Genomic DNA, 18,625 nt, shown 5'->3' on the forward strand with positions numbered 1-18,625 from the left:
ACGGTCGAGGCATGCCGCGTGGGGGGCTCGTGATCCGATGTCACGGCCGCGACCACGGACGCATCGCACGTAGGGCCCAGACTAGTGTGCGGATCCAGAGCAAGTGACTTGCGTTGTTTCCCCAAAGGGTTTGTGCAAAAATCCCTTGAGACTGAGGGCATGGGGAAAGGGATAGAGGAGGTCGACTCGGGTACTGCCGACTGGCAGAGCCGAGAAATCGCGGATCGCGACGAGTCCGATCGCGAATCGAAAAAAGGATTGTGAATGGCACCACTGACCTGTGTATTGGTAAGCAAACCTGTAGAAGTCGCCGGAGGAGGCGTAGTGGGTAGTGGTGGTCTGGAGTCGACCGGAGGTAGCGGAGGAAGTGGGGGTGGCGTAGGGTTGGCGTTGCTGAGAGCGGCAGAGGTAGAGGGCCCAGACTGATCGCGAATCGATTGCGATCGTGCCTTAATTTTAGCCCGATCTCCCAATCGGGCTACATAATTGTGCGACCTGTTTGAAGACATAATCGGACACAAAACAGAAACGCCAAAGAATCGATAGACAGGTAGAAAATGCGAAAAACTTAGCCGTATGAAGTGCACAGGTACAGGTGTCGAGATGGCTGCCGGAAAAAGAGGGCGATAACCAGGGGGACAAAGGGGACGTTACCTACTTCCGGGAGGTTATCGGCCGTAGTTCTCTCATTTTCTCCGCATAGGCGGATAGTAGTTTGCACAGGACAGGAATGTCAGACCCCTGCCGGAGTCTGCACTAGTTGGGTCACGGTTAAGTATGTGTGATTAAACTCTGTTTTCCCAATGTTGATTTGGAGTCCAGTCTTCTCAGCTTCTTCTGCCACACGACATAGTTTCTCCTGCGCATCTTGCTGCCTGTGGGAGAGAAGACTTATGTCATCTGCGAAGTCTAGGTCCTCCAGCTGTTTAGTGAAAGTCCACTGGATGCCTGTCCTCTGATCTGCTGTAGACTGCCTCATGACCCAGTCAACCACCATCAGGAAAATGGTCGGTGAGAGCAAACAACCCTGACGGACGCCGGTTTGCACACTGAAAGGTTCCGTCAGTTTCCCGTCGTGGATCACTTGACAGGTGGCGTCTTCATACATTTGCTGGATGATGGTTACAAACTTTGGTGGAAATCCATAGTGGTACATCAGTCTCCAGATGACATCTCGGTCGACACTGTCAAAAGCTTTTTGAAAGTCGACAAAGACTGTGTACAGGGGGGTCTGCCACTCCAGGGACTGCTCGATGATGATGCGCATGGTTGCGATGTGATCCATGCACGAGCGATCTTGTCGGAAGCCTGCTTGTTCGTCCCGAAGTGTCTTGTCCAAAGTGTTCTTCAGTCTCTCAAGAATGATTCTGCTCAGTACCTTGCCCGGAATAGACAACAGCATGATTCCCCGCCAGCTGTTGCAGGATGAAAGGTCCCCTTTCTTTGGCAGCTTTACAAGATGTCCTCTTTTCCAGTCTTTTGGCACTCGCTCCTGTTCCCAGATCTTGCAAAGGAGAGGGTGCAGCATCTCAGTTGAAGTCTGGATGTCGGCCTTCAGAGCTTCAGGTGGAATTCCATCTGGGCCGGCTGCCTTTCCTGACTTGATGGCCTTGACAATCTCGGTCTTGCTGGGAGGGTTGGTGTTGATGTCGAGGAGCTTGGTAGGTGGCGGGATGTCTGGTGGGGCGGGTGGTGCTGGTCGGTTGAGCGTTTCTTTGAAATGCTCCGCCCATCTTGTTCTCTGCTGTTCTTCGCCAAGGATGGTGTTTCCGTCTTTGTCCTTGACGGGCCGGCTTGGGTTGCTGTTTTTCCCGGAGAGTGTCCTGGTGATCTCATACAGGCGCTTCATGTTCTGCTGACCTGCTGCACTCTCAGCTTCTGCTGTCAGTTCCTCGATGTAGGTTCTTTTATCTTTTCTCGCACTTCGCTTTACTTGTCGGTTCGTCTCCCAGTACTGTGCTTGTAGCTCATGTCTCTCGGCTTGATCTTGCGTGCAGTTGATCTGGTCTTTCAAATGCTTCCTCTCAGTGATGAGTGTCCAGGTGTCTGTTGATAGCCACTCTTTGTGCTTCCTCGTTTTCTTGCCCAGGACTGTTTTGCAAGTTGTTGTCCAGGTCTCTCGAAGGCTGTGCCAATGTTCTTCTATTGAGTCCTCTGGGAGTTGGGAAAGCACACTGAACTTGTTCCTCAATTCAATCTTGAACTCTTCTGCTTTGAGTTTCTCCTTCAAGCTGTGCACGTTGTACTTGTGCGATGGTCTTGCGGCCTGGTCATTGTAGGCCTTCAGCTTGGTTTTGAGTGCTGCCACAACCAGGTGGTGATCCGATGCTGCGTCTGCGCCGCGCTTTACCCTGACGTCGTGCAGGCTTCGTCTCCACTTACGACCGATGGTGATGTGGTCGATCTGGTTCTCGGTCTTGCCGTCAGGGGAAACCCACGTGGTCTTATGGATGGTCTTGTGGGGAAACAAGGTGCCTCCAATGACCAGGTCATTGAAGGTGCAGAACTCCATGAAAAGTTCTCCATTCTCATTCTGTACTCCAGTGCCGTGTCTGCCCATGATGAGCTCTCTGTTTGTGTTGTCGGCGCCTACCTTGGCATTCAGGTCTCCCATGAGGATCTTCATATCTCTTTTGGGTGTCTTGTCTATGACTGCTTGGACTTGTTGGTAAAAATCATCCTTCTCTTTGATGACTGCCACGTTGGTAGGGGCGTAGCACTGAATGATGGTAACTTTCCTGCCCTTTGAATTGAAGCGTGCCGTGAGGATCCTTGGTGACATAGGCTCCCAGGACAGCAGTGCTCGTGTTGCTTCGGGTGTCATCAGCAACGCTACTCCGTGGGTGTGGGGTTGGCCTTCTTCCTGTCCAGAGTGGATGATGGTGTCTCCACTCACTAGTTGCGTTCTTCCTGATCCTGTCCATCTTGTCTCACATAGGCCTAGAATCTTCAAGTTGTACCTTTGCATCTCACAACAGACTTGAGCTGTTTTGCCTGTCTCGTATAGCGGTTCTGATGTTTCGAGACTCCATCATCATCATTCTACATACATTAACACTCCTCATTTCAGCTGGAAAAAAAAAAAAACACATTGCTTATACAATACATACACAACAGGCCCCCAGCTTGCTAGCAATGTCCAACCAATGTGTTTGAGTATAACAAACTATTGCTTTGCACCTTTCAGGTCAAGTTGCTCAGAGCCTGGTGAGTTTCATTGTTGAGGTGGTGTGGTGTACTGTCAATGCTCAGGTGTGATCCGATTTTTTTTTTTAGAGATAGAAATACCACCATGGAGTCCTGTCAATGCCCAAGTGTGGTAAAACATTTTAGAGATGAATATGCCAGCTGCCATGGTGAAGTAGTTTGCGCTGAAGACTGACAACTAGGAGGATGTGGTTTAATTCCCCACGATCAGAAGTAGTTTTTTTACAGCATGTGGCTGACTCCTACCCACAGTTGAGTGCACTATGGGAAGACTGGAACACAGTCAATGGTCATCCTCTTCATGGATGCATCTCTGGGAGTGTCGCTCAAATTTTCAAACCAACACTGCAGGTGTCTCTGTGTGTGTGTGTGTGTGTGTGTGTGTGTGTGTGTGTGTGTATATATATATCAACCTGGCTGACACTGGAACATACTATGGGAATAAAGGCTTGTCAAGTAGTCCCAAACCTAAATGGACCCCACAGCAACATCTCCATCACCCCTATCATCATCATCAAAAAACAGTAACAACAATGCCCAAATTTTGACATGCCCCCCCTCCCCACCCCCCCAAAAAAAACCCAGATTTTTTTTTTTATTATTTTTTTTAGAGATGCAAAGAGTCTCCACATAACAGCACTGTGTCCACAAGACCAGGATCTTCCGCCCAGTTAACACCACTGCCCACAATGAGAGCCTGCAGGGTACATTTGGCGATCTCCACTCGAGAGACCGTGCTCTCCAGCTCCTCTTTCAGCCTGCAACACACACATGCACACCACCATAAACTAATCGAGCAATACCAGCCAGATTGATCAATTGTGATTTAAAGTGTACTGGGGTTTGCTCTGTTAAACTACTAAACACTGGTTTGCTCCTTTTTTCCCACATGTTGATAACAAATGTCAGACTGTTTGCTGGCCTGCAGGTGAAACAGATTAAATGCTTTTCTTGTCCATGACTGTTTTCCATGGAAGTAGTTACAGTTGTTGCTTTTTTTTTTTTTTTTGCTTTTTTTTTTTTTTTTTTTTAAATAACTGCTCAAAGTGTGATTTTATAACCAGTTCCTATTTGTATGCAGGTTTGTTTGTCTTTTTTTTTGTTTTTTTTTTTTTTTTTTTTTGTGGTTGTTGTTGGTTGGTTTGGTGTTTAGGGATGTTGTTGCTTTGTTTTCCCATTACATGAGGTAAATACTACAGAAAATGGGTTGAAAAAGGTCAGTGGGTCAAATGTATGATTTTAGATTATGCGCACGCACCAGCCTTATGCATGTTTGTTGTGGAAATGTGGAGTCAAAATAGTTTTATACATCTTACAGCTGCTACTGTTCCATTCATTGGTGTCAGTGATGAACTGATTTAAAAAAAAAAAAAAAAAAAAATGTATGGATAGCAAATTAGCAAGATGATTGACTGCTGTTTGCACTCTCATCACTATAGTGGTTTTACACTTGCATTATTTGCAGTTTATACACAGTCATGGAAGTGTGGAAAAGGTCTGGAAAAGTGTGGAATGTTGTCTGGTGACATCTATGTGAACCCTGCTCTCAAAACCATGGCAGTTTTACAGGCCTGCTATTGCTATTTGTCTTTGTCACAGAAGCAGCAGCAGCAACAGCATCAGTAGTGAGCATTAGTAGTATTGTTATTGCCATCGTCATCGCCATTATCATCGTAGTAGTAGTAGTTGTGTTATATGCATGTATAGCCACAGCGTCTTCAAGAACGAATCAATCTTATGACACGCAAACACAGACACACATGCATTCACACCTTTCTCTCAGTTTAATCAAATCTGATGCACTGATGCACAGGACATGGCTGGTAGGTAGGAAAACTGCATGTCACTACTCGAGTTATCTTCCACTTTGTTATCAAAAATCTACAACACCTAGGAAAATAAACATTCACTTGAATGGCCTTACAGAGTATTTTATTGTACTGTTTTACTTTTAGTACAACAGACTTTTCTGTTTGACAATTGGAGCTGTTCTCCTTGGGGAGAGTGCATCCCTACAATGCAGCGCCATACTTATTTTGTTTCTTCTTTTTTTTCCCACTTGCTTGTGCATTCGCTTTTACCTTCAAAATGGATTTTTCTTATGAATTTTGACAGGGACAACTCTTCTGTTGCTGTGAGGTTCTTTTTAAGTGCATGCAGCCCACAGGACCTCCTTGGTTTATCATCTCATTTGAATGACCAGCACCTAGACCATCAGTAAGATTTAATGGAGTGCGGGGAGGTGGTACAAATTCTGGTCTGTATAAGGGACTCAAACCTGCAGACACTCACTTCTTTGCATGGCTGCATTACCACTCAGCCACCGCTTTACTAAAGGAAGAACCTGCGAGGCTCTTATGAACTGGCACAAACTGCATTAGATGGTGGGAACCTGGTGAAATGAGAGAGAAGGGACTCACTCCTTGCAAGCTGAATTGCTCTTCACGTTGTCTGCCATTTTCTCCAGAGTCTTTCTGTGCTGCCCCAGCACACCCATCAGCCTGCGGTTGGTTTTCTTCAGCTCTGCACACAGCACCAACAGTGCATGCGGCATGCATTGCGTTTGACACATGACAGAACTTGACTTAAATGGTTCTCCTCCTCCTCTTCTCCATTCGTGGGCTGCAACTCCCACGTTCACTCGTATGTACACGTGTGGGCTTTACATGTATGACCGTTTATACTGCACCTGTGTTTTTACCTCACCATGTAGGCAGGCATACTCCGTTTTGGGGTAACGGTTAAATGGTTCAGTTCAGTATATTCTGATCTGTATAACATCAGCCAACAATATCAAACAATGAATAATGTAACTGTAAGACTTGAATCAGAACTGCCAAAACACTTGGATATTTTCAAGTATAAGCACAGACGTGCACTCTTCTGTGAAGAGATAAACAAGGATATTGTTGTATGAATGCGTCTTTTTTCTGTCTCTCTCTCTCTCAATCAACTGAAAAGTTTCCATTCAACTGTCTTCTTCCTCTTTAATTGTATGGACAACTGCCTTTCGAAATTGTCTCAAATTATAGTACAATGAAAAGAGTTATTTTAGATATGACAAGAATTCCATTGAAACAAACACCCTTTAATATGCACCATGACAAGTCTGAAAAACAGGGATACAATGGAGATAACTGGAGTGGCAAACACTGATGGAAGCTGCCCCACAATGGAATGAACATGATTATTGCAAATACTATTTCTATGCAGTTAAAACATTTCAGCCTTCTAGTTACCACTAAAAAGTAAATACCACGAAGAATTAACACAGAGCAAACTCTCAGTAAACTCTTACCATAGTTTCTTTTTCTTATGGCATCAAGTTCCTTCTGCAGATCTGCAACATCCTGAAAACAGCCATGTCAAAACAGCAATCCATTATCAAAGGAAGGGGAAAGGGAAAATGCTAACATCCAAAGGACTGAAATCACAAACTCATGGTTTACTTGTAGTAGAAGGAACAGAATGCTTAGAAATTGCATCAGCAGCTTTTTCTTAATTTTTTTTTTTTTTTTTTTTAATTAGTTCTGTTACAAAAGGTACCTTCTTTTAATTACTGCAGATTACTGGTCCATTAGTTTTTCCTCGTGCCAGACAATGTTTCTGTGGGAAAAACATGTATTATCAAATCATTTTTTGTTTGTCATCCAACTGATTAACATCAAGGAAGCATCAAAGCATGCAGACTTCTCCATATTCCCAACACTACACAATAAAAACATCAACAGATGTCTGATCAATGCATAAACCCAATGCTTTGCTCAGGGCCTCGAGATGCATGACACTGCAACAGACTAGAAAACAGTTATGATCTTGGTATTCTATCTTCTTTTTCTTTCTATGGGTATCATGTTAAATGTGTCATACATAGCTGTACTGCAACGGTTTTCTGCCTTTGCCCAAAACAGCAGTTATGTTCTGCATGGAAACAATATGACAACCAAAAGCAACAAAAAGCGGATCAGAATAAACAAAAAGACAGCGATTAATTTCAATGACTGCTGCAATATGAGTTTACCGATGTGCTGTCCCAAATATCTCCTTGCATTTCTGAGCATATTTGTGAACGTGGTTAAATAAACTAAAACATTAAGTAATGCTTTAGTCTTAGCCGTTCTGGGAGAGATGTCAGTGAGTAAAATGTACAAGTTTCACCTGGACTTGTCTCAAAAATAAATATTTACATAACTGCTATTCATAATAACATGGTAAATATCAGCAAACATCAAACTGTTTCACAGAAAATCACATACCTCAGATGGGTGGGTGGAGGAGTCATTATTGCAGGTGGCATGCTTCCTTTCATCTTAACTCTCACAGCCATAGGTGACTTTAGTTGACTAGACAGTGCATTGCCATAAGCCACTTTAGTCAACATCAAGGGTCATGTTATCAAGACCATTTTTCACATTTTAAAAACGCATGACAGCTGCAGCCAGTTTCCCTGCCACAGAACAATGACTATCCTTTCCCCCTCACCAAATTTGAAATGAACAAGTCCTTGAGGTTGTTTTGACTTAACCGAAGTCTGTGACTGAGAGCATCATATCTAAAATATTTGGCACTGGGGAGTGTTTTACACGCAGAAAATTGGCAGTGAAAAGGTTGAAGAACAGCAGGGCACACCAAACACCTGAACCAGTTCCATGTAACAAGAGATCCACCCACCTTACTCTTTCGGAAAATAGCTGAGGTCACCTTGCTCTTTTCTTGCAAAAGCACTTCATACTTTCTGAAAAAAAACAACAGAATTGCAATTGTAAGGAAAGACTGATAGTTCCATGTGTGTGTGTGTGTGCGCGTGTGTGGGCACACACATTCATTCTACAGAAATGGAATACCTGATTTGGGAGTCTTGGAATATTATCAAACATTCTGGAACAACAGTGCATGCTAATCATGCAAAGTGTGTGTGTGTGTGTGTGTGTGTGTGTGTGTGTGTGTGTGTGCGCGCGCGCGTGCACGCATGCATACAGCCTGCTGTATTGTGTAGTCCAATATTGTACGACACTGAGGACTGCATACTGATGCTTTAATCATTTACTATTCATAAATCGTATCTTAATTTCGAGCCAGCCTTTATTCTAACAAGTTCTTTATCAAACTGTGGCCTATGTCAGAATCACTAACCAAATACAGTATTTGTCTGTTAACCTGTCATAAATTCAAATACCATGCAGAAACAGCTTGATCTAGAAACTGCTGTTGCACAAAAACATAAACACACATAAGAAAGAAAAAAAAAGAAACAAATGGGACTAGAATCAATCAAGGCATTCTACAGGAGAAAAATAATGAGATAAATTGAGATAATGAACATATGTATATCATAAATGAAGAATCTTTTTTTTTTCACCAAATGAATGCATGCAAAACGAAGTAAACTAACCTAACACATATGAATGTAAACAAAAGAGAACTGACCCAATCACAAATGAATGATGTGATCTATCCACCATCGGACACAAGACAAGATTAACACAAGGCTCCCTAACAGATGACAAACAAAATTCCTTACTTTGTTCCAGACCTTTTCCAGACCAGTTTGAAAAAGCTTCCATACCCGACACAAAACCAAGCTGAAAAAAAACCGTCTGTGCTTGACCACTGACATAAGAGACTGGCAGTCAATCTGTTACCAATGTTAAATTTTCATCACAGCTTCTTTTTATTTTTGAGTGTTTGCTTTTAATCTCATTAAATTCTTTGTTGAACGTTACTAGTCAAGGTTTTATCAACCCCTTGCCTACCTTAGGATGCATGACTTACACCTCTTTTGTTGTGCCGTCATACCCCTACATGGTGTATCCCACACATCAAATTTTCATCAGCTAATCACAGTCGACAGTTCAAGGGAAATGGCCTTTTTTTCTGTTTCTCCCTATCTTCTAGAATGTTTGAGAACTGTTTACATCCCTTGGACTTATTCAGGCTGCACTGCACGACTCACAGGCAGTGGGAAAAAAAAATCTGAAGTCACCTGCCGGCTGGTCAAAATGGCTCTGTTCAGCATGGTTTGACCTCCGCTCATTTTTTAAAGGTTTACAGCCTCACAAGTGGTTACAGAAATAAATGAAAGATACGGACAGTGGGGGGAAAAGCCTGCAGTAGTGGTTAGGGCGATGATTCAGGCGGGTATATGGATGATGATGATGATGATAACAGTCACCACCAACTCCCTGAAACTGAGTGAAAGTAACAGTGGTGTAAGTTTTGTGCTCAGACTGATTAGTCTGTATCTGGAGCAGGTCAGAGGCAAAGTGTCCATGAACATGAATCAGTTACTGGCACAAGTACTGCCAATACACATGAAAAGCATGGGAAAAGAAGTGGGAGTGGAATGGGGTGGTCAGTCAAGCTGGCCGGTAGGGATGGTGGTTTTAGCTGCACACCAATAAACAGCTAGCTTTGCCAGTTTCTTTTTCGTCAACCACTGTGATAATACCGGCCATAGGCACCCAATGTAAGCAAAATTACTGGAACTCCAGAAATTAAACTGTGATGCAGAGATTTTTTTCTAACCAGCTGACTTGGATTTAAAAACAACAATCATGCAATGTAATTAATATAACTTTTTTTATCTGTTCAAATTACCATTATGAGCAATCTTCATGCAAAATTCCAAGGGGATATCTTGATAATTGAGAAGTACATGTACTGCATGTTTATCTTATTTTTTCCAAAAACTTAGGCGAAAACCCCGATATTTTCCTCAGCACACAGGAATCACAAAATTGTTAAAATGTTCAGCAGCAAGGAGTTAAAATTCCAAGACTTTCCCAGGCCCTGAATGGCAAGATTTTTCCAGCCCTGTGAATGGTTCTCTTCTTTTTCCAATTATCTTTAACTCTGTACAAATCATGTGAATAAATGACAACACTAACTCCCTGTCACTGGCGTCTTTGTTCTGCTCAGTGTCTGCATTCTCAGCTTCTGCAGTGGACAGCGGCAGTGGCATCGAGAACAACTTGTCACTCAGTGCCTGGTCAAACCTAGCTCTGTGAAAAACACACACTTAACATATCAATAGGTAGATAGGCAGATATAGATAGATAAATTGATAGACAGACAAACAGACAGATAGACTGACAGAGACAGACTGACAGACATGAGTGCTTCAATTCAACATCAGTTAATTCTAAACTTGACACTCTGTGAATAAGTACCTGGCTACACTCTGTGAATAAGTACCTGGCTATTTCCAACTTGACACTTATCTGCAATCAAGTGTTGATGTGCATATCATTTCATGTAAATCAGTTTAAGATTTGACATTTCAACAATGTGTAGATGTGTCAATGTGCATATATACTATAACCAATGCAAGTCAGTTTCTGAACACCATCAGTCCTCCAATGGGAAAATTTGATCCTTTGAAACTAAATGAAAATTAACTGAACAAATGAATGAATACTGAAGTAAAGATTTACAACACTGCGGTTTCTAAAATTTAAAGCTTGCTTCTGGTTCTGGACTGACTGACTGAGACAAAATACAGAAAAAATACACACACACACAAAAACACACACAAACATTCTTTTTTTTTTTTCAATAATATCTGAGCCAATAAGGAACAAAACATGTGTTGTAATTACTCACCAACCACAAACTAAGTTATCTGTCATTCACTCATTATTTTGGTTTTTCAATAACACATAATGATGATGTACTGCATTTGTGCTTCAAGTTTTGATATTTACAGAGAAAGTTACAAAGCAAGCTGACTAAAACTAAAACTGTAAAAGAGAAAGTCACCAAGTCTGTCCACTACTCTGTACATTGTCGCTATCTTAACTGGCAAATTATAGAAGGATGTAGTCTTTGTATTGCATATAAATGAGTATGGAGTGAGAAACTTTGATGTAACATCTATCACAGACCTGTACCATCAACTTACCAAGATTGCTAATTACACGTGTAATAACTACACAATACAACTGGATTACCTTTTCAAAATCAGTTCCTTGACAGTCTGATCAGAAGAAATCTTGAACAAATCAGTCCGCAAGGCGGCAATTCTGTAACAAAAAAACAACAACATATTATATATATATATATATATATATATATATATATGTATATATATATATATATATATATATATATATATATATATATATATATATATATATATATATATATTGTATCAATACCATCCAGACCTGCCTAGCATGCAATGCATTTTGAAGAAAATACAGAGTACTTGATTCTTAATAAGAAAAAGTATATTTTGCAAATATATAGTCTGTGCATTATAGCCTAGTACAGGTGATACAAAAAGAAAGTAAACGTTCTTTGTGACAGAACTGAAAATGTGGATTCTGAATCAGCTTTTTTTCCTCCCCATTTTTGACTGTAGTTAACCATTCAGGCATTTCAAAGTGAAATAATATTTTTTGTACATCCTGACAGTCTATTTCCACCTCCACAGAATGGCATCCAAAAAGGAAACAAATTTATAAAATACCGATCAATGGAAATAGCATGCATAATGTCAGATTATACCTGCAGAAGAAAATAAAACAGATTATAAGTTTATGATAACAATCACAACTCTTTCAGAATTAATGTCTTTTTTTTTTTTTTTTTTTTAAATAAATGTCCCAACAATGACAAATGTGGGTTTAGTCAAGATAATTTTTTTTTTTTTAAATCATGTTTTCAGAAACTGAGCAGTCGAGCTTTTCTTAAACCTAAGAGCACCCAATTTCAGAGCAGAAAGCACTTGGATTTTTCCTCACTCACTCCTGCTGTGCATCCCGTTTGCCTCCGCTACAAAAAAGTTGGTCAACTGATCAGTGACAAAAAGCATAAAAAAAGAATAATACAGTTTCCCTGTCAATTGCTTGTCAACCCTGGTTTTCATGAAAATTGTGTTGTCTGACACTGACATTCATGGCCTAGTCCTCTGCCACACCCTCTATCTTACCTTTGACATATCGTCTTAAACCACTCCCCTCTCTCTCCTTCCTCTCTCCCCAAACTACGCCAACATCTGCACCCTCACTGCCTGTCATAGTCACCTGCTCAAAAATTATGTCTGACTGGACACTACTCTGTACATTGTCGCTATCTTAACTGGCAAATTATAGAAGGATGTAGTCTTTGTATTGCATATAAATGAGTATGGAGCGAGAAACTTTGATGTAACATCTATCACAGACCTGTACCATCAACTTACCCAGATTGAATAAAGCGTCAAATGCTGTCTATGTTGTCAATTTTGTCATTGTCACCATCTTCAAGTTCAAAAAGAATCATCAGACAGGAGAGATCCATTTCTTATCATTGTACCCATCTATAATCATCTGCAAAGCTTACAAAACAGTGTAATCCATCACTGGGACCACTGTCTTTGCTGGACAAAGTTTCTGACACCTTTTCTGCACACGAGGCAAACACTCTTTTCATGCACGGTCTGCATGGTCCAGTTCTCAAAACATCATCAAGAAGAAAGAGGTCTTACACCCGACGTATGCTCATTTAAGTAGTATTTTTATAACCCAGACACATAAAACATTGTCTGTTTATGTTCACTGAATTTGAACCAAACTCCAATGAACGAAAAATCGGAACAGATAACAGGACATTAATGGATGTCTTATCCAAGTTATAGGTGCTATAGCAATACTTTGTGAAGGATGTCAGCTGACGTCTTATGTGGGAATGAATGGATTTAAGAGACTGTGTGTGACTGAGAGAAAGTGGGAGAGTGTGCGTGTTTCTGTTTCTCTGTGTGTGTTCTTTATTTTTTTTAAAGAATATATTGAATTTAAACAAACAACAAAAACATGACACAATTTCACCACAGACAATGAGACATGGAAGTGGAAGGAACTTGAAACTGAAGTCGTCATGACAGCAGGGTATGAGAGGCCATAAGACTATGGGCCATTTTTCTGCATTTTTAAATGACAGTGGATGGGGATGGGGATACTGCTGTTGCTATGAAAATCCAGTTGGGTTTGGGACAATGAAACAAGACTATATCTAAACATGCATGCCAATATGTGTGTTCCGTGTGTGCGCATGTTTGTATATCACTGTGTGTGTAAGGCATATTTTGTGCCTTCTATGTGTGAGCATGCATGTATATATGTGTGTGTGTGTGCACAGGTATGTGCATGCATGTGTGTTTGTTCATGTCTACAATTTGTACTTGTAGACCTGTACAAGTTGTTGTACAAGTTACTGTCTTGTGTCTTGGCCTATATTGATAAATTTTTCATGTGAGGTGCTTGAAGCCTGAGTTTTCATCATGATATAAGTATTACATTACCATTATTGGCAATATCCACAAGTTTTCCCCTCAAGACAGAATGAGTAGTGTTCATAACAAAACATGCATGTATGTTCACTCCACTGGTCATATACTGATACAGAGCAGAGAAGAACAACTGTCTCGATACACATGTACAGCCTTATTATTGTTATCATTATTATTCTCAACATTACACACAGAATTAAGTTCAAACCTTTCCTGGAGCTCTTCCACATCTTGTGTCTCCAGCAAATCCAACTTTTCTGCAATTACATAACAAAAAACAAAATTAAAAAATTGCAGTCACTTTTTTTGTTAATCTATTATTTTTTACATAAGTTGAAGGGCATAAAGTCCAGAAAATTCTGTTTGCATCCTAATGAAGATTCTTTTTTTTCTCTTGCTTATTAAGTTATATTTATTATTTCTATAAAAACAGTCTTAAATAACACGCATGTCAAATCAATATTCTGAACATGCAACTAAAGAGCATAAACTTTTTACCAAGAAAGAGCAATCTATGGGAGACATCATCCGCCTTTGTTTTCTGTAATTGTAATTGTTAGATGGCTGATGACTGAATGTCATTTTGATACCCTTTGCACATCTACAGGTTTTCCAAATTCTTCTATTTGAATCCAATGGAGTCTTGATTCTTGAAAATGACATAAATTACTATATCAATATTATTAGCAGTAATACATAAAGCATACTGTAAATATTCCTATGCTTTTTATACACATGCAAAATGCCTAAAATGCTGATGGTCTTTAAACCAATACATTTTGCAAAATTAAAAGGGCATCCCAGTGACCCTATCAGCACAGCAAAATACTGCACAGAGAAAACTGAAGAATCTATTTTCAGGGCCCTGAAACTGGAAGGTGAACCTAGGTGCCTGCCACTGTATCACTACCAGTGATGAAGATAATTTATTTGTGGGTGATAATTATTCAGCATGGTTTGTGCAAAGTTGAAGCTCAACCAAAACATAAGAAAATGGGAAATGAGAAAGTTCTCTCCACTTTTTACTCTACTTAAAAAACAACAAAAAAATCTCCAGTACCAATATTATCAGTCTAAGTTACTTCAGCTAGTCTATAATAGAAACATTTCTAAGTCACCTGTCAACCTAAATTACATGCCAGCACATAAACAATTTAAAAAATTATTAGCAAATACATCATAACACAATCAAGCATTCTCTGAGACTCTTTAAACATGTCATGTTTGAGGTCAGGGAGGAAAAAGGTCTTTATTTTTCTAAATAAGTATTGCAAATAAAGTTGTTATTGGTAACATCTTAACCCCTAGGCTGCCTATATGACAAGATAACTTGTCAGTGCAAGCATGTACGCTTCGCTTCCACAATGACGAGATAACTTGACATCGAAATATTCTGACTTTTCCTTGGTTTACTTCGAGTTCATTGACAAAAATACTGGTAGCATTAACCTGGGGAATCATTCTAGATTCTATTCATAGCTAGAAAACCCACTATATCATGAGGGAGTCCTTTATTTGAATGTTTATTTGAATGTTTTAGTTGGGTTACTGCTGCAGTGTTTGTGCCTGGCTCCTCACTTGCTCAGCAAAATGTCGGACACTGTGCTCAAGAGATTCACAAAATCAACCAAGATTGCTTTCTTCAGCTACTGCTCAGAAAGAATTGAAGTGTAAATTCTAAGGAGAAGACAGTGACACTGTGAGCGACATTCTTAGCACTCAACCAACGCAGTCTGATGAGGGATATAGTGGCTGTGTGAGAGGCATGAAGAGGAGCGGGGTGGAGACCTGTGAGAGGGGTGAAGAGGAGGGGGGGTGGGGTGGGGGGGGAGGGGGTGAAGACCGAGGGGGTGTGGCCTCACATCCATGTTATCACTTGGAGCAGTCACAATGCATTGTTTTGTTTTATAATAATTTTCATTGTGTTTGTTCTAGTATAATTCATGTGTATGGGTATTATCCATTTCTCCAGGAAAAAATATATATTGTGTAAATTAAATTACTTGACTAATGTTTGTAATGAACAAGTTGAAAATATGACAAAACAACAGCATGTCACTGAAAAGTTATGAAATTGGAAAAAAAAGCATGTTCTGCATTCTTTATTCATTTACCTTTCAGAAAATATATACTTTTATGGGTCTTTTTCCAATAACAAAGAACACAAGATTTTTTGAAAATATATACCCGTTTTTGGTGAAAAAAAAACAACAAAAAAACCTGGCAAACAGATTTCACTTAAATCTTATTTCCCTGGCAGCGAAAGGGCTAAGTTAAATTCAAGGGGAAATTTTCAAAAATTATAGCGCACTTCGAGAGGACAGGATTGGGGACCCTCATGTCAATACTTCAGGCCTGTATCTGAACCAACTCTACTTTCCCGAATTTATGCTTTAAATTTAATCTAAGATACGAATTAACTATGCATGTGTCACTCTATTAGTCTATATAAGTGTAAGTGAATATACGTGTGTGTGTATGTGTGTGTGTGTGTGTGTGTGTGATGAATGTGAGTCAAGTGAGAAAGCAGACCTCACCAGCTTTCAAAGCAACTGAGAGATCGTAATTCTGACTATCAAGCCAGTCCCTTGTATTCAGTACATCCAGAATGGAATCAGCATTTGGCAGCTCGGCTGTTGCATCCGCCGACGATGAACTGACCGGTGCTTCCACTCTGCTTCCTATTTCTTCCTCCATTTCTTTCCACAAAATTGTTGTCAAATCGTCAAGATTTCAACTTCAGCGCGTACGGGAGATAACTCTGCAGTACCATTCTTTACTGCATTTGAGCGGTTCCTCACACCAGGAAGAGTTCCCGGTCTAAATCAATGACGTCATGCATATACCTTTCCATTTTTTTCCACCAAGGAACGGTATTTCTTAATATTCTTCACGTGGACTTAGTATAGTCGTTTTCATGACAATATAACTGTTATACTTGCTCAATTAGAAATGAAATTGAAAAGTTTGTCAATAAGGTGTTTTGGTTAATTTGTCGGTGGTCACTAATCTTTGCACCCCAACCAATCTGTTCCATGGATAGTTCTTGCTGTTACTTGACTAACATCAACTTGCTTTTGATTATTTATATTTCAACCCAGATTACATTGTTTACAATGTATTTCATTTGAATTTGATACAAATAAGCATTTTGTAAACATTAGAATATTTTCTATACGTTATTGATAAAGCTGAAACGGATAAGCATTTTTAATAGGGCTGACATCACTGGGTAAAATGAGTTCAGTCATTTGCCTTCTTAATTCGTATCTTTCATTTTATTATATTTTGATGTGTTTACTTATCATGTACTTATTTCTTTCTTTTGCCTATTTACTTCATTTCATTGAATTAATGTATTCCGGCTTCTTCGATCGTTTGTGGGCTACAACTCCCACGTTCACTCGTATGTACACGTACGCCGGAGTGCGGCTTTTACGTGCATGACCGTTTTTACCCCGCCATGTAGGCAGCCATACTTCGCTTTAGGGGGTGTGCATGCTGGGTATGTTCTTGTTTCCATAACCCACCGAATGCTGACATGGATTACAGGATCTTTTACTGAACGTGCGTATTTGATCTTCTGCTTGCGTATACTCACACGAAGGGGGTTCAGGCTCTAGCAGGTCTGCACATGTGTTGACCTGGGAGATCGGAAAAATCTCCACCCTTTACCCACCAGGCGCCGTCACCGAGATTCGAACCCGGGACCCTCAGATTGAAAGTCCATCGCTTTAACCACTCGGCTATTGCGCCCGGCGTTGAATTTAGGTATTAATTCATTGCACAAACCTAGGGTAGGCACTCGATCAAACGGTGCCTGAACAGTGCGTTTGGTTATGCAAAGATAAGACATCTGCTCCTTTCTTTCTTTCTTTTTTTAAGCAAATACAATTATTGTAGCGTATATGAGTCGCGTTGTTACGCTTTTACACCTCTTTGAAACTGAAACTGATGCCTTCAAATCGATCAGTCCCTGCAGTCGTCTTGATCCCCTAAAAAGTCGATCTACACTAATGTTATTGTTGCTTTTTTTTTTCTTTTTTTTTTTTAGGAACAGTGGGTGAGGGGACACACACCTTACGTACAGCCCATTGGTTCGCTTCCGATCGATGGATAAAGGGTGGTGCTCTCGGGGTCACACCCACTGTATATGATATGCTTCGGTTCCAGTGTTGCAGAATATCATTAATGTCGTGTCTGGGCTATCTCTGATCGATCCTTAACACATCTCACAGATGGTGATGTGATCATGGAACTGGGACTGGCTTTGTACAAGGGCGGAGTAAAGGGGGACTTTATGAGTCTAACCTTTGTTTTGATAGAGAGGTTGGTTGTTCCTTGATTTAATAATGATAATAATAATAATAATAATAATAAAGATGGCTAATATTGTTTCCATTTCCATTTCTTTGTGGAGTCTTTATGAAGGCATTGCTGGGGTACATGAAATTGCTTATTGTTTTTTGGTGATGTTGCCTGGTGTTGCGATTCTTCATATGTCTTGAACTGTGCATCTTCTTCTTGTTCTTATTCTTAATTTTCTTGGTATTCTTGGTATTTTTGTTCTTCATCCTGTTCATCACTATCTTCGTCACCGCCACCATTATTATTCAGTATTGTCACGTTAGCTCTCTATTATGTCTTCATAGATCTGACAAAACTGTTTGATACTGTCAATAGCTGGAGAGGGTTCTTATATGGTTTTGGAATGTTCAGGGTGCCCTTGGCGAAAGTTTGTGAAGATCATACGGCTATTTCAAGTTGATGAAGGAATGGTGGGTCAGGGTGCTTATTAACGCCCATGTCTCATAATACGTTTGAGATCAGTATTGGAGTTATGCAATGGTGCGGCGTCATAGCACCATTTCTGTTTAATACTTTCCTCGCGATGATGCTTTATTACTAATTCAAGATATGGATTAGGACGTGTACACTCAGCACCACGTGGATGGGTCCATTTTTTATCTCCGACACTCAGTGCTAAAACCATGTACCTTTACCTAAAAAGTGCTGTTTGCTGATGACTATGCTCTCCGCGTGCATGGGTCCATTTTTTATCTCCGACACTCAGTGCTAAAACCATGTACCTTTACCTAAAAAGTGCTGTTTGCTGATGACTGCGCTCTAATGATTCGCATTCACATA

At 40.4% G+C, this 18,625-nt stretch overlaps 1 protein-coding gene across 1 annotated transcript; it reads right to left on the reverse strand.

The window, feature by feature from the left end:
* Window positions 1-3,808: 3,808 nt before the first annotated feature.
* Window positions 3,809-16,228, reverse strand: LOC143282409 (centromere protein H-like). Its single transcript, XM_076588039.1, has 8 exons — window positions 16,015-16,228; window positions 13,686-13,734; window positions 11,157-11,228; window positions 10,095-10,208; window positions 7,879-7,942; window positions 6,506-6,557; window positions 5,628-5,730; window positions 3,809-3,965 (listed from the first exon to the last, which is right to left on the reverse strand). The coding sequence occupies exons 1-8, from the start codon at window positions 16,172-16,174 to the stop codon at window positions 3,815-3,817; spliced, it is 765 nt and encodes a 254-aa protein (XP_076444154.1). The 5' UTR covers window positions 16,175-16,228; the 3' UTR covers window positions 3,809-3,814.
* Between the last annotated feature and the right edge of the window lie 2,397 nt (window positions 16,229-18,625).

This window comes from Babylonia areolata, chromosome 5, assembly GCF_041734735.1.
Source record: "Babylonia areolata isolate BAREFJ2019XMU chromosome 5, ASM4173473v1, whole genome shotgun sequence".
Taxonomy (NCBI): Eukaryota; Metazoa; Mollusca; class Gastropoda; order Neogastropoda; family Buccinidae; genus Babylonia; species Babylonia areolata.

Coding starts and splice junctions, on each gene's coding strand:
- LOC143282409 (XM_076588039.1), bottom strand. CDS start 16,174: ATGGAGGAAGAAATAGGAAGCAGAGTGGAAGCACCGGTCAGTTCATCG. Junction 10,209..11,156: donor AAGGAACTGATTTTGAAAAG/GTAATCCAGTTG, acceptor TGTTTTTCACAG/AGCTAGGTTTGACCAGGCAC. Junction 5,731..6,505: donor CATAAGAAAAAGAAACTATG/GTAAGAGTTTAC, acceptor TGCTGTGTGCAG/AGCTGAAGAAAACCAACCGC.